Source organism: Elephas maximus, chromosome 1 (genome assembly GCF_024166365.1).
Source record: "Elephas maximus indicus isolate mEleMax1 chromosome 1, mEleMax1 primary haplotype, whole genome shotgun sequence".
Lineage (NCBI taxonomy): Eukaryota > Metazoa > Chordata > Mammalia > Proboscidea > Elephantidae > Elephas > Elephas maximus.
In genome coordinates, this window is record NC_064819.1 from 166,934,213 (window position 1) to 166,947,948 (window position 13,736).

Consider the following 13,736-nt stretch of genomic DNA (forward strand, 5'->3'; position numbering starts at 1 on the left):
TCACTTTGGTGAAGTTTATTATTTATGATATCTTTAAATTCTCATAGAAAATTATATACTTGGAAAAAGTGCATTATATAAAATGAAAAGTTTATAATAAATTTTATACTGAGACTAGGGTAATTTATTTATCAGAAACATCTTTCAAATTTCAAAAGATAATAAAATTATTTTAAAACTGGATTCACATAAATTTTTGAGAATGAAAATAGTGTTCAACTTTTTTTTTTTGAAAAATATATTATTTTCTTGTTCTTTGCTTATTTATTAATCAATGTGTTTTTCTTTTTCCACAGGCACACTGGGAAGGCCTAACAGGTAGAATAACTTTTAACAAAACCAATGGTTTACGGACAGATTTTGACTTAGATGTGATCAGCCTCAAGGAAGAAGGTCTCGAAAAGGTACTGAGGCATTCAGCTTATTTACTTTAATTATGAAATGAAACATATCCTAATAAAGAAAGAGATATTCTCTATTATAGTCACAGTTCATTGACATTTAACTTTACTGCAAAACTTGGCAAAATAATGTGCAATTTGTTATACTGGGTATAATAATTGTTAATTTAAATTCAAGAATAAAGGGTTCCTTAAGACAGTTTAAATATATATATATATATATATATATTTTTTCTTATCAGGTTTTTCTGATACTTTGAAATGCACGTAATATTAGCTGTAAGATTTAATACCGTAATTAGAAAATACTTAGTTTAATATGGGTATTTGTACATGCAGCTTTTAACCATTCGTGCTTACAGACACTTTGCTACCTGGAGAAGGACATAAAAAAGGATTAAATACAGAAGCATGTTCCCATTGCTGGGTTATATTCAAGTGAAATGTCTGAATTAATATAAACAAAGTAAATTAGGTGTGAACATAAATGCTAGAGATACCATGCTGGATGTATTTCTTCACTGATTGTATGTTTAGTGATTTAGGTAAAACATGGTAGGGCTTATAGAATTTGAGGTGACTGCTTTACGAATATTTGGGCTTAAATTTGCTTATGGTTGTAATGTAGGTAACCACCTTATTTCCAAATTAGAAACATTAATCTGCATCCAGAAACTGGACTTAAAAATGATAGAGTTTAGCCAGCTCTTCAGGGTTTTAGCCCAGTCTTCACAGGGAAAGATATTATGTTATTTTCCTGAGGTATCCAAGCCACTATACTGTGTTTTGACCATTGCTTGCCTTTCAATATATCACATAAAAATGGCAATCCTCTACGTATTACTATAGATCTAGCACTGTCTTGGATTCAAAGTAAACATTGGAGAAGCTTTCTCTATGCTCTAATGTGGATTATAGGCAGACCTGCATATGATGTTTACTGAGTACGATGATGACCCACCATACTAATGAGTGGTGAGCTAGCCATGTTGCCACTAAATTTCATAAATATTTTGCATTCTCTTAAAAAATTTGAAGGGTTGTTTTTACACACGGTCAATAATCTCAAGAGGTTTTTTTTTTTTTTTTTATGGCGGGATCAAATAACACACATTTGTGAATAAATGCAATGGGGTGCTGTTTGTTTCAAGTCTTTAAAAGAGCAATCAAAGAATATTTCCAACAAAGAATATAACTGAATCACAGTAAATGCTGTACTTAGAATGAGGTTCGTACAGTGAGAAATTGTTGATTGGTAGGGATTGAGTCATTTCAGAAAGGGATATGCAGTTAGAGTGAGAGCTAAAATGCAAGACTTCAGTCAGAATGAGCACCATGTGGAAGCATTTGCAATGTATTGGTATGCAATGGTGGATTCAGAGAGAATAGCCTGAAGGCCTGTGAATTGCTTAGGAGGATATTCTGTCTTGGGATATATTTAGTATGGGGCCAAAACTGCTCTGGATGGGAGGAATGGGACATGAGTAAACAGTGACAGAAGGCAATAACTGAAACTTCAGCATCATTTTTAGTTCAAAGAATCACAAAACGTTGGGAAGATGTTTTTAAGGAGAAAAAGTGGGGGAGCCAGGTGGCAGAAGGGGAGGAACCAGTGATAAGGCATAGATCAAAGATGAGGGAAGAAGTTGGCAATGAGGGAATTTGAAAGAAATTGAGACAAATCTTCCCCAAAACCTATTGCAGTCAAGTCAGTTCCAACTCAGCGACCTTATAGGACAGAGAAGAATTGCCTCATAGGGTTTCGTAGGCTGTAATTTTTACGGAAGTGGACTGCCATATCTTTCTCCCCCCGGAGCCGTGACCTTTCGGTTAGCAGCTGAGCACTTAACTACTGCACCACCAGGGCTCTTAGACTTGGGGAGAAGGGGAATTAAAAGATTTCACATGAAATGTTTTCAATATATTTAGAAATTAGTACAGACAAACAAAGGGAGTTAGTGTTTAGTCAGCTATTAAGAACAATAGAAATGTCTTGGGCCTACTATTGTGGCATATTTGACATTGACTCAGGTGGAATAAAGTACTGTTAAAGTAGCAAAATGTTTTCAGTTTTTAATTCAACAGAATGGTTAAGAACTCCAGGTCTAGATTCAGATAGAATTGGGCTCAACCTCTGCCATCTGCTGCTTATGGGCAAGTTTCTCAGTCTTTTAAAACATTGTCTTCAGCTGCATTATGGGACTAAGTGCCCCATGAGGACGAAGGAGCCTTGCTGATTTTACATTTTATTTATTTTTTTTCCTGAAAAGAATAATTACCAACCATAGGTAAAGAAGATGGAGCTCCTACCTAACACAGTTGACAGTTTAGAAGGGTCAATAGATGGAAGTCCAGGAAGCTTGAGTTTATGATTCCAGTTCTATCGCAACCAAGTGTATGACTTCATCCTTCCACACAACATCTGTGTTGGATTCCTTATCTCAAAAAAAAAAAAAAAAAGAATACTAAGTGCTTCTTTTCCAGACAGGTTGAAGTAAAAATATCATGGTGTCTAAAAGAACCTGGAAGTATCATCTCTACAGGTTCCGAGGCTAGAAATTTCAGCACCATCCTCGATACTGCTTTATCATGACTTGGCCAGGAAACTGAAAAAAAAAGTTTCTAAAGTGCTAGCATTATCCATTTCTTCTCCTCCGCGCCTGCTGCCTTTTCCTAGTTCTGGTCTAGTCTTTGACCAACACATTTTATCTATTCATTTTTTTTTTTTAATCCTGTAATAAATATGTAATAAGCATCTATGTTTTGTCATTATAAAGATTATACTTAGGAGGAAATATAAAAATGTCTTCATAACTGATAATAAAATGAGATTTTTTTTAGCAAGTTATTTATTTAGAATATGTAACTAGGATGCAATTTACTGTTAGAAATTGTCCCCTGAAGCTTAGCCATGTGCTAAGATCAGCGTCAGATGTAGGAAAACAGAGACTAATGTCATTAGGTGTTGCAGAGATATTCAGAAAGTTTTTAGAATATAATTTCAAAAGAATTCAAGAATTTAGAGCAAAAACAGTTGGAAGGATTTTACGCAAAATAAATTTAGGCTAACTGAGTCAAGAACACTACAAGATAATGGTGCATTTCCTTTGCAAGATAAGCAATGGAGGCCCTAGAGGCCACTTTTGGGAAAAGATCACTTACACTTGAAATAGAACTTCTTCTAAGAATACTGTACTGCAAGAATAAAATCATTTAATTCTGCCCTGTGATTTTTTTTTTTAAATGTACTATGTGAGTACAATGTACTTCATGTACTTTTCAAGAAAAAAATCTGTCTTTTACTATTACATCTTCTTGTTTGTTCACATGGATTTTTATTGCACTAGAGAATACTTCTAAGTAGAGGTGTTAACCTAAAGTCATTCTCCTGGACCTCTCCTGGCCTTTCTCCAACATCAAAGTCAGTTATCTGTTCTGGTGCTTTTGATGACATTCTCTTGAATGTGATATTTATATTTAAATAGAATATAGAGAATAGAATACCCTGTCTCCTTGATGGCAAGTATCTGATACATTCTTATTAATATTGACTTTACTATTTAATATCATACTAATGTTGAACAAACATAAACATGAAGCCAATGAATTTCTCTGGCTAGTGATAGTACTAAGGTGCCTGGGCAAGTTTGGGACCAGAAAATACCACATCCTGTGTTTGCCTCAACATGTTTTTACAAGGAAATTGGGTTTTGACTTGTGTGTCCTTAGGGAAAATCTTGAAAGAAAAAAATGGTTATAAAAAGGCATCTTATAATGTATATGTTTGTTGACTTCTATAAAATTAACACAATTCTATAAAGGGCATAAAGCAAGATCATTCTTATTAGCAAACCTTTAAAGAGTTTAATTTTTGTCGTATTTCAATTTCAAGTAAAGCTTTATTCCGACTTTTAACACCTTTGCTTTCTGAATATTTACTGCTTTCATTTGTACCCACCAGGATAGAAACTGATACTAACAATCCATAGGCTTCTCACTGAAAACTCACATATTTTTGATAATATATGGAGAAGTGAGAATTAAAAGTGAAACCCTGCCTGATTGAGTTTACAGGCATGTATGCCTTAGAATCAGAATAGGCTTCAAAATGTCTTTTTGAAGATTTTTTTATAGAACATGTATTTTCAAGAAAGAGTGGTAATGTCTATAGAAATCTTTACTATTGACCTTTCCCTTGCCTGTAGAATCCTGTACTCATTAACTTCCTAGGAAAAAAGTGTCTGAATAGAACTTACAGTCTTCAAAATGTGTCTAAACCTGAAAATTCACCCTAGAAAGGTGAGAGCTATTTCTTTGATAGATTTCTAGGTACCCAATCTGATGCATAGCAGTTTTTATCTTCTTCTCTTTGGTGACATTTGATATATATCCCCTGGTCCCCATGACAACAATGACCCCCAGCTTTCTCAGAAACAGAATTCTTTTGCCTCTGGTTGGAAAGCAATGCCAATGCTGATGTTGACTCATAATTTTTAAAGCAGTCAGAAATATTTTATTGGTTTCTTAACAGGCAAAATTGCATCCTAGGCAGGATCCAAGCCTAGTGTCTGTCTTTGGAGCTATTAACCATTTAATTTGTCTAACTCCTATGTAGAATTCATGATGTACCCTGGCTCAGAACTGTATCAGCATGTTATATGTGAGTTTGTTTATGGCCACTATTTTGCATAACTGTGAACCTTCAGAATGTTGAAATATTAAGAAAAAAATTTACACATGGTATTTGCGTTTAGAAATCAGCGGGATTACTCAAGGCCTCATGATTTCTTATTTTGGCCCATCAGAGAATATCAAATATTGATTTTTTTTTCTTTTATCCACTGAAGGCAAATTAAGACATATATAAACCTATTGCTGTTGAATCAATTTCAGACTCATGGTGACCCTATAGGACAGAGTAGAACTCCCCTATAGATTTCTAAGGCTATAAATCTTTATGGAAGCAGACTGTCACATCTTTCTTCCATGGAGCAGCTAGTGGGTTTGAATCACCCACCTTTTCAGTTGGCAGCCCAGTGCTTAACCACTGCACCACCAGAGCTCCTCAAAGACATATATACTAAACATAATTGTATACATTGATTTGATTTCAAATTAAACCCTGAAGAAATTAATCCCGTAGAAATATGACCCTTAATTTTCTAACTCCTTTGTTATATTTAGGATAGAGTTTGTCCTAGATAAAAATAAAACTCCTAAACATGAAAAACCAGTATTTAGATTAATCATACTTTCCATTACATGATTATATACTTATCAAGTTGTCCTCATCTTAACACTGTTGTTCTCAAATGTTGAAACTCCAAGACCTGTGGAAACTTGTGCGAAGGTAGTTTTAGGAAAGTGGTCACTGAGGGGTCCTTCTGTTGTCCTTGTATGCCAATTTGCTCATGTATGGAGATAGCCTAGTTTCCGGTCATTGCTCTTTGACTGTTTGAAATTCTCCCAGGCGTGCAGCACACATGTGTTGCTATGAAATGTCCCTTGATTCTCTCAGAGATCAGGTACCATTCTTCTTTAATGGCCCTCCTGTTAACATTTAGCCACATAGAAGTATACTACTACTAAAGTTCGATATCAAGGGTTATTTGACAGTAACGCAAATAAATACCTCTAATTTTCATTTAACATTTCAGTGTTAGACAGGGCAAGGAAAAAGAAACTCTCCAATTGGACTCTAACGTTAGCAAGAGAACTACTCTGTTGAAAAATTTCTGTCCCCACTAATCATGAAGCATTTTGGCTTGAAAAAAATCTGGGTTTGCAAATTATCCAGAAACAAATAATATACTAGTTAGCAGGAAATACACAGTCCACCAATGTTTATTCAATCAAATAGAGTGACTATTCATCTCCCAAATATAAAACAGAATGTAATAACAATTCCTTCCAAATTTTCCATTTCTCAGTACCCTCAAACAGTACTTCTAGAGGTGTCCTGTCTTCTAAGAGGGTTGGTGAGTATACACTTTATGGGCCATGTGTTATGAGGCAACTCATTACTAGGGGTAATTTTTTTTTAAGGCAAATTTATTCTATGATTCCACATTGTGCTAATATCGTTTTAAACATAATGTACTTTGTGGTTTATTATTATTTCACAAGGGCCTTGGGAGATGTACTACTGATAATCTTTGCTTAACACAGATATATCCATCTGACAGTAAGTCAAAACAATGTATAATCTGAGATTCTTTTTCTTCTTTTTGGCAACGGAAAACTTTATTCCTTTTTTTTTCATTCCCTCACACACCATGGATATTTTTTAAGTGATTGTCAATACGATAGTGCACCTAGAATCCTGATATATCTATTGTGCCAGCTGTTCTTTTAGTGGATAATTTATCTTAAATTATTTCTCGACTTTGAATAAACTTGGACTCTTTTAAATGCAGTATTTTTAAACTTAGCTCAGCATGTTGCTTATTTTGATCTGACTTGAAAAAGTTTCTGATATACTTGCTAAACAGATTATTACTACAAATTCTACAGAGATTTTAATTGCATTTATAGACCAAACATACATCCTTAGAAGAAACTATAAAATGCTAATTACAGATGAGGTAAAGGCTTATGTAACTCAAGAAAGGGAACAGAAACATTCTTTTGGATATAAAGTAGTAATATGAGTTATAAAATAAAGGATGTTTACATTGAAAGAAGTATCTAAAAAAAAATGTTGTATCAACTAATTAATAACAAAAAAAACCAAACCCAGTGCCGTCAAGTCAATTCCGACTCATAGCGACCCTGTAGGACAGAGTAGAACTGCCCCATAGAGTTTCCAAGGAATGCCTGGCAGATTCGAACTGCTGACCCTTGGTTAGCAGCTGTAACACTTAACCACTATGCCACCAGGGTTCCCCAAATGCCACCAGGGTTCCCCAAATGCCACCAGGGTTCCCCAACTAATTAATAAGATACTTAAATAATTTAAAAATCATCGGGGAAAAGTACTTTATCTACATAGGGGGAAAAAAGCAAAAAAAAAAAAAAACAGAAAGCATAGTTACCAACCAAAATTATAAGAGGACTTTAAACATTCTTTAGAATTATAAAAAATGGAGTCCATAAAAAAAAAAAAATTTTTTTTTTTTTTAGCTTAGGAAAATAATGCAAATAAATGGCAAAGATATATGGTGTAATACTCCCGGAAGTTAATTATGACAGTGAGAAAGAGCTTGAACAAAACATGAAGAAATGGAAAACAAAATATGTAAATAGAATAGATACACAGTATATAGTCAACAAATATTTGCCAAATGAATGAATGGATGAGTGAATGAATGAAAAATAGGACTGGAGAGTTAAAAGCTTGAAAGAACTTGCAAGTTTTTGACATGTATTAATTCACCGGCTTATTGTATTCATTCACTCAGTAAATATTCACTGGATGTTTATTGTCTACAATTCAAAGAGATAACACCATTACTTCTTTATTCAACAAGTATAGGCAGAGCCTTCACAAATAAATCCTCTAGTATGTTCCGTGTTCAAAAACACTGGGTTAGAAAAATATGTAAGCCAAAGACCCTGTTAAGGATTGAATTGTTTCACCAAAAAAGATATGCTGAAGTCCTAACCCCTGTACCTCTGCATTGACCCAACTTGGAAATAGGGTCTTTGAAAATATTGTCAATTAAGTTAACATGAGATCATATTTGAGTGGGATGGGTTTTAATCCTGTATGATTGGCGTTCTCATAAAAGAGGAAAAGAGACACAGAGACATGGAGACAAAAAAGGTTATCATGTGACACTGCATCTGTAAGCCAAGAAATATTTGAAGCTACCGGAAACTAGCAGAGAGTTATGGAACAGATTCTCCTTCAAAGCCTTAGAAGGAATCAGCACGGTTGATGCTCTGATCTTGACTCCAGTCTGTACAACTGGTAGACAATAAATTATTGTTCTTATAAACCACCCAAACCCCCCCCCAAAAAAAGCAAACCCATTGCCATCAAGTCAATTCTGACTCTTAGCAACCCTATAGGACAGAGTAGAACTGCCCCATAGAGTTTCTAAGGAGCATCTGGTGGATTTGAAATGCATACTTTTTAGTTAGCAGGTGTACACCACCAGGGTTTCCATAAGCCACCCCGTTTGTAGTGTTTTGTTGTGGCTGACCTAGGAAACTAAAATAGTCCCTATCCTTAGGGGATTTAAGATCCAACTAGAGAGATAAGAAAATAATTAAAATGCAATGTGATACTTATTGTTTTGAAGGCATATTTAAATGGTTATGTGTGGAAGCATAGTTGAAAGGCATCCATTTGGTACCCAGAGGAGGGATTGTCTGACCCAAGTTTTGAAGCAGCGCTCAAGATGTATGGGGTAGGTGGTGAAAGAGAGTAAAGATATTTTATATCAAGATTATGTTGTAGAGAAAAACTTGAATGCTGTGTCAGGTTAAAACAGGTTCGTTAAGAGTTTAAAACAATTGCAGTTGGAAAAAATCATAATCCATTGAAAATGGAGCAAGGTAGTCCTGGGGCAGATCCTTATACAAGTATTCTTATGGGTTAAAATGAGAAACTAAACCATAGGGAGGGCAATTGCAGGAAAATCAATGAATATTGTAATAATCACACTCTGATTCGTTACTGATTAATTATACTATTATTAGTGATTACAGATAGTTTCACAGGATGCTTATGTCATGGCCACAAGATGCTTACATGTATTTTCTTTGCCTATCTTGCAAAAAGAAAAAGTACCTTGCTGGCAGCAGCACTCAGACAGCACTCTTCTGGAGTACAATTATTTTGAGGGGTGCAGATAATGACTTGGTTAACCTCGGGGAATATAGTTTCACATCCTGGTTTTTACCACCAAGGAAAAACATGTTTTTTTTCCTCAAAAAAAGTAGCTGTTAGTGTAGACTCCAGATTAAATCAGATAGCACAGTCAATATATTATGCCTCTGCCTCACTGACTGAACTGAAGGCTGTCTTTTCCTGAGACAAGTACAACACTTAGAGAGGTCATGACAGCTTGTGTCATTTGGGAAACCTCCAGTAGATCTGTATTGTTGGAATATAGGATACAGGATTTTTTTTTCTTCCCTTTCTCCCTACTCAGTCTACATTTCAGAGCTTTATTTATGAAATATTTGATGAGAGCCATGTAATTCTTTAATTGAATCCATTTGAAATCCTTGTTTTCATAATAGAACAACATAGACTTATTTTCTATAAGGGCGAATAGAGAATATTAATATCTATAATGAGGAGGGGAGACTCAAATGCTGAAAATTCAGAAAAGAAGGCTGCCTCTGAAATGCAGTTACTGCCTAGGAGATAAACCTATTCAGGTGGGGATTGAGAACGTTGACTGAAGGCACACTGACCCTTTTTCAAATCTTGGATTTATCACTGAAGTTTCTTTCTAAGGCTTAGTTTTTCAAGCTGTGAAATAATAATTATACCACCATGACAAAACATTTATAGTTATTCAGTAAAATAATACATATAAAACATGAAATATTGTACCTATTTCATGAGCCTATATGTTATGTGTGTATATGTAAGTGTAGAATTTGAAAAGACCTGATTCATAGTCCAAGGTGTTTCCAAAGACTCTCATTTATGAAACTTAAACCAATTATTCATAAAAAACAAAGCAATCTGAAGCAAGGAAGAAATAAAGGAACAAGCAAAGTTTCCATGTAAAAAACTGAATTGAGATTATTGAATCATAGTTTTTAAATGACAGAAAATCAAATTATAAAGAAAGTAAAGAAAAAAACAGGTTTTTTTTTTTTTGTTCGTTTGCTTGCTTTTGAGAACTCAAAGGATGAAAAATGAAACAAAATTATTAAGATAAAAGACAGGAAATTTGTAGGAGTTGTCTAGGAAATGAGACTTACAGATAATGTGAATTCTCAAAAGACAATGCAGACGAGTTAGAACATAAGTAATAACCAATTAAAGTAAAAGGAAGAAAATTTTCATGATCTAAATAAAATCTGCCTTCGGCAAATTGAGAAGACATTTTATTTTAGGCAAATATAATGAAAAAAAAATATATATATATATATACTGATTAAGATTTAAAACTTCAAAATAGAGAATACTAGAAGCCTTCATGAAAACAGCATTTAACCAACAAAGAGCCTCTCCCAGCCTTTCAACAATATTTGAAAATAATGAACAAGAATTACTGAATCCTGAAGGAAGAAAATTGTGACGCAGCTGGGTGACTTTATCTAGCCAAGTTTTCTTTATATAAGAAGACAACAACAAAAAATCTTCAAATATGTAAGCAGATAGAAGCATATTACATAGTTTTCGTTTATAAACTGAGCAATGAAACATAAAGAAAAACAACACTCAACAAACAGGAAATTATGGCTAGAAATCCTAACAAACATCAAAAGCAGTTAAATATACCGAGGGGAAAAAAAATTTGCTGTCGAGTTGATCCTGGCTCATTGTGACCCTATAGGACAGGGTCGAGGTGGATTTGAACTGCTGACCTTTTAGTTAGTATCCATTGGTCTTAATCCCTGTGCCACCAGGGCTCTGAAATATACTGAGAAATGTGTTTAAATAATTGTTTTAAAGATTATATCAAAAATTAAAAATTTTTCTCTTGGAGAGAGAGGATTCACAATATTTAAGGAAAAATAATCAAAAAGGCAGTTTTCACAATCCCTTTTTAAGCTAACCAAAACTGGGAATCATCAGTCTCTGTTGCAGGGGAATAGACCAAAACAGTGAACTTTCTAAGAAAAACCAAAACCAAAGCCATCGAGTCAATTCCGACTCATAGCGACCTAGTAGATGCCATTTTTATTTTTATGAGTTAATATCAGTTTCAGAATGTGATTGCAAAAGTTTAACCAAAAATTGCAGATGCCCATCCGTTGACTTAAAAGAAAGCTATCTCCCAATTTACCATGAGAAAAATGTGTGTACCAAAAAACTAATGGGCAGAAAAGAAATAGTGAAAATAAAACACTATGAAAGAAGCAAGACTAAATATTAAGATCCAAGTTAAAAAAAAAAAAGTAAAAATGTTAGGACGTTAAACAAAATTCACTGGTGAGCTGCTTATAAAGACACAGATAAGATGAGAAATATATTGAAAATGAGCATGTAGATAGTGATTTATCACACAAATGCAAACACCAGTAATGGAAGCATGATTACTATCAGGCACTGGAAGTCTAGGTGAAAATAATTAACTGGAATAAAAATAATTATTTCATGTCAATAAAACACATTATCTAGAAATACAGATATAACAATCATAAAAAACCCAACCCAGGGCTGTCAAGTCGATTCCGACTCATAGCGACCCTATAGGACAGAATAGAACTGTCCCATAGAGTTTTCAAGGGGTGCCTGGTGGATTCGAACTTCCCACCCTTTGTTAAGCAGCCTTAGCACGTAACCACTACGCCACCAGGGTTTCCAAATCATAAAACTGTAATATCATTCAAATATGTAAGTTGCAACTATTAACATAAGAGATGAATGGGTAGAAAGATAGCTGTATTGTGGGAAATCTCATGAACTATCAGTGGGAATATAACAAATAGAACAAAACTTTTCAAAAGCAAATTGTCAGCATGTATTCAGAATCTTAACAACTCCTGTCTCTTTTGGTTCGGTAATTCTACTTTTAGGAATCTGTTTTAAAATAAAATATATGAGCAAATGCTTATAAATAGACATATTCATTGAGGCCTTGTTTATAACAGTGATAGTTAAATAAATTATGATATGTTCATTTTATGTAGTAATTAAAATTATGGATTCGATTAACTTTTAATGGTAGGAGATATGCTCACAATAGTGAACAAACAAGATGTATTTGATAATTGATATAATAATTATCGCATACTTGTAAACATATTGAAAAGATTTTTTTTTCTAATTTAATCCTCAACAGTGACCCTATGAGATAGATAATACTACTTCCACTTTTAATAGATGAGGTAATTGTGGCACAGAGAAGTAATGCACCCAATTCAGCTGATGGTAAGTGAAGGAGAAGTAATTGGGCCCAGATAACCTGGCCCTCCCTTTAAAGGCTGGACCATTAACTACAAGGCTGTGATGAAAAGAAGGTCCCTGAGAGAGAGGGTGAGATACTGATGAAAAGGTTGGCAGTTGGAACCCACTCAGTGGCACTGCATATGAAATGCTTGGTGATACTGCTTCTGTAAAGTTTATAGCCAAGAAAACCCTATGGAGCTCAGTCCTACTCTGTAACATATGGGATCGCTATGAGTCAGAACTGACTCAATGGCTTTTTTTTTTTTTGTATCTTTGTGTTTTTTGGGAGCATTTTATGATGAAAAGTACATCAAGAACATATATGTAGATAAAGGACTGGAAGGAGGTTCACTGAAAGATTATTTATGACTGGCTTTGGGTATGTACCTAGGTTCAATGTTTAAATGTATTTTCCTTTTTTTAAAATCTTTGCATGTTATACTATTGACAATAATAAACTTGATTTATTTTTATGACCATAAGAGCAAATTTGGTGGCATAGTGGTTAAGTGCTACAGCTGCTAACCAAAAGGTCAGCAGTTCGAATCCACCAGGTGCTCCTTGGAAACCCTGTGGGGCAGTTCAACTCTGTCCTGTAGGGTCGCTATGAGTCAGAATTGACTTGACGGCAGTGGGTTTGGTTTTGAAGAGCAAATTAAATTAAAGATGAATGATTCCATGACTTTCTATGGTACTGTATGGTTTTTGAAGTATTTTCATATGTCTTTCTAATTTAATCTTTATTACTAGGGTGACCATATAATTTATTAGCCAAACAATGGTATTTTTAAGCATACAAGAGGGTGCCATTAGTATTTTCACCAAGAAGACACTTGTACACCTGAAGTGCCTGGGCAAACCAAAATGTAGAGATTCACCCTAATTAAAAACATTCTGTGAGGTCAACAGTGCTTAGATTTTTTCCCATTTTAGAAGTGAAAACCACCAGTCATCTATCAGTTTGTCATACTCTGGTGGCTTGTGTGTTGCTGTGATGCTGGAAGCTATACCACCGATATTTCAAATACTAGCGGGATCACCCATGGTGGACATGTTTCAGTGGAGATTCCCAACTAAGACTAGGAAGAAGGACCTGGCAATCTACTTAAAAAAATTTGTCAGTGAAAATCTTATGGATAAAAGCACAACATTGTCTGATAAAGAACATTGTCTGAAAAAGAGCTGAGGTTGTGAGGTACTCAAAATATAACTGGGAAAGGACTGCCTCCTCAAAATTGAATTGACCTTAAGGACGTGATGGAGTCAAGCTTTTGGGGCCTTTGTTTGCTGATATGGCATGTCTCAAAATA

At 34.5% G+C, this 13,736-nt stretch overlaps 1 protein-coding gene across 2 annotated transcripts in view; it reads left to right on the top strand.

Moving 5' to 3' along the window:
- GRIK2 (glutamate ionotropic receptor kainate type subunit 2) overlaps nt 1–13,736 on the top strand; it is a 770,475-nt gene that overhangs the window by 450,037 nt on the left and 306,702 nt on the right. For both annotated transcript variants that reach the window (XM_049897980.1, XM_049897988.1), the window contains exon 8: nt 297–404. In XM_049897980.1, coding sequence (XP_049753937.1) covers nt 297–404 — 108 coding nt within the window. The remainder of the gene's footprint in view (nt 1–296; nt 405–13,736) is intronic.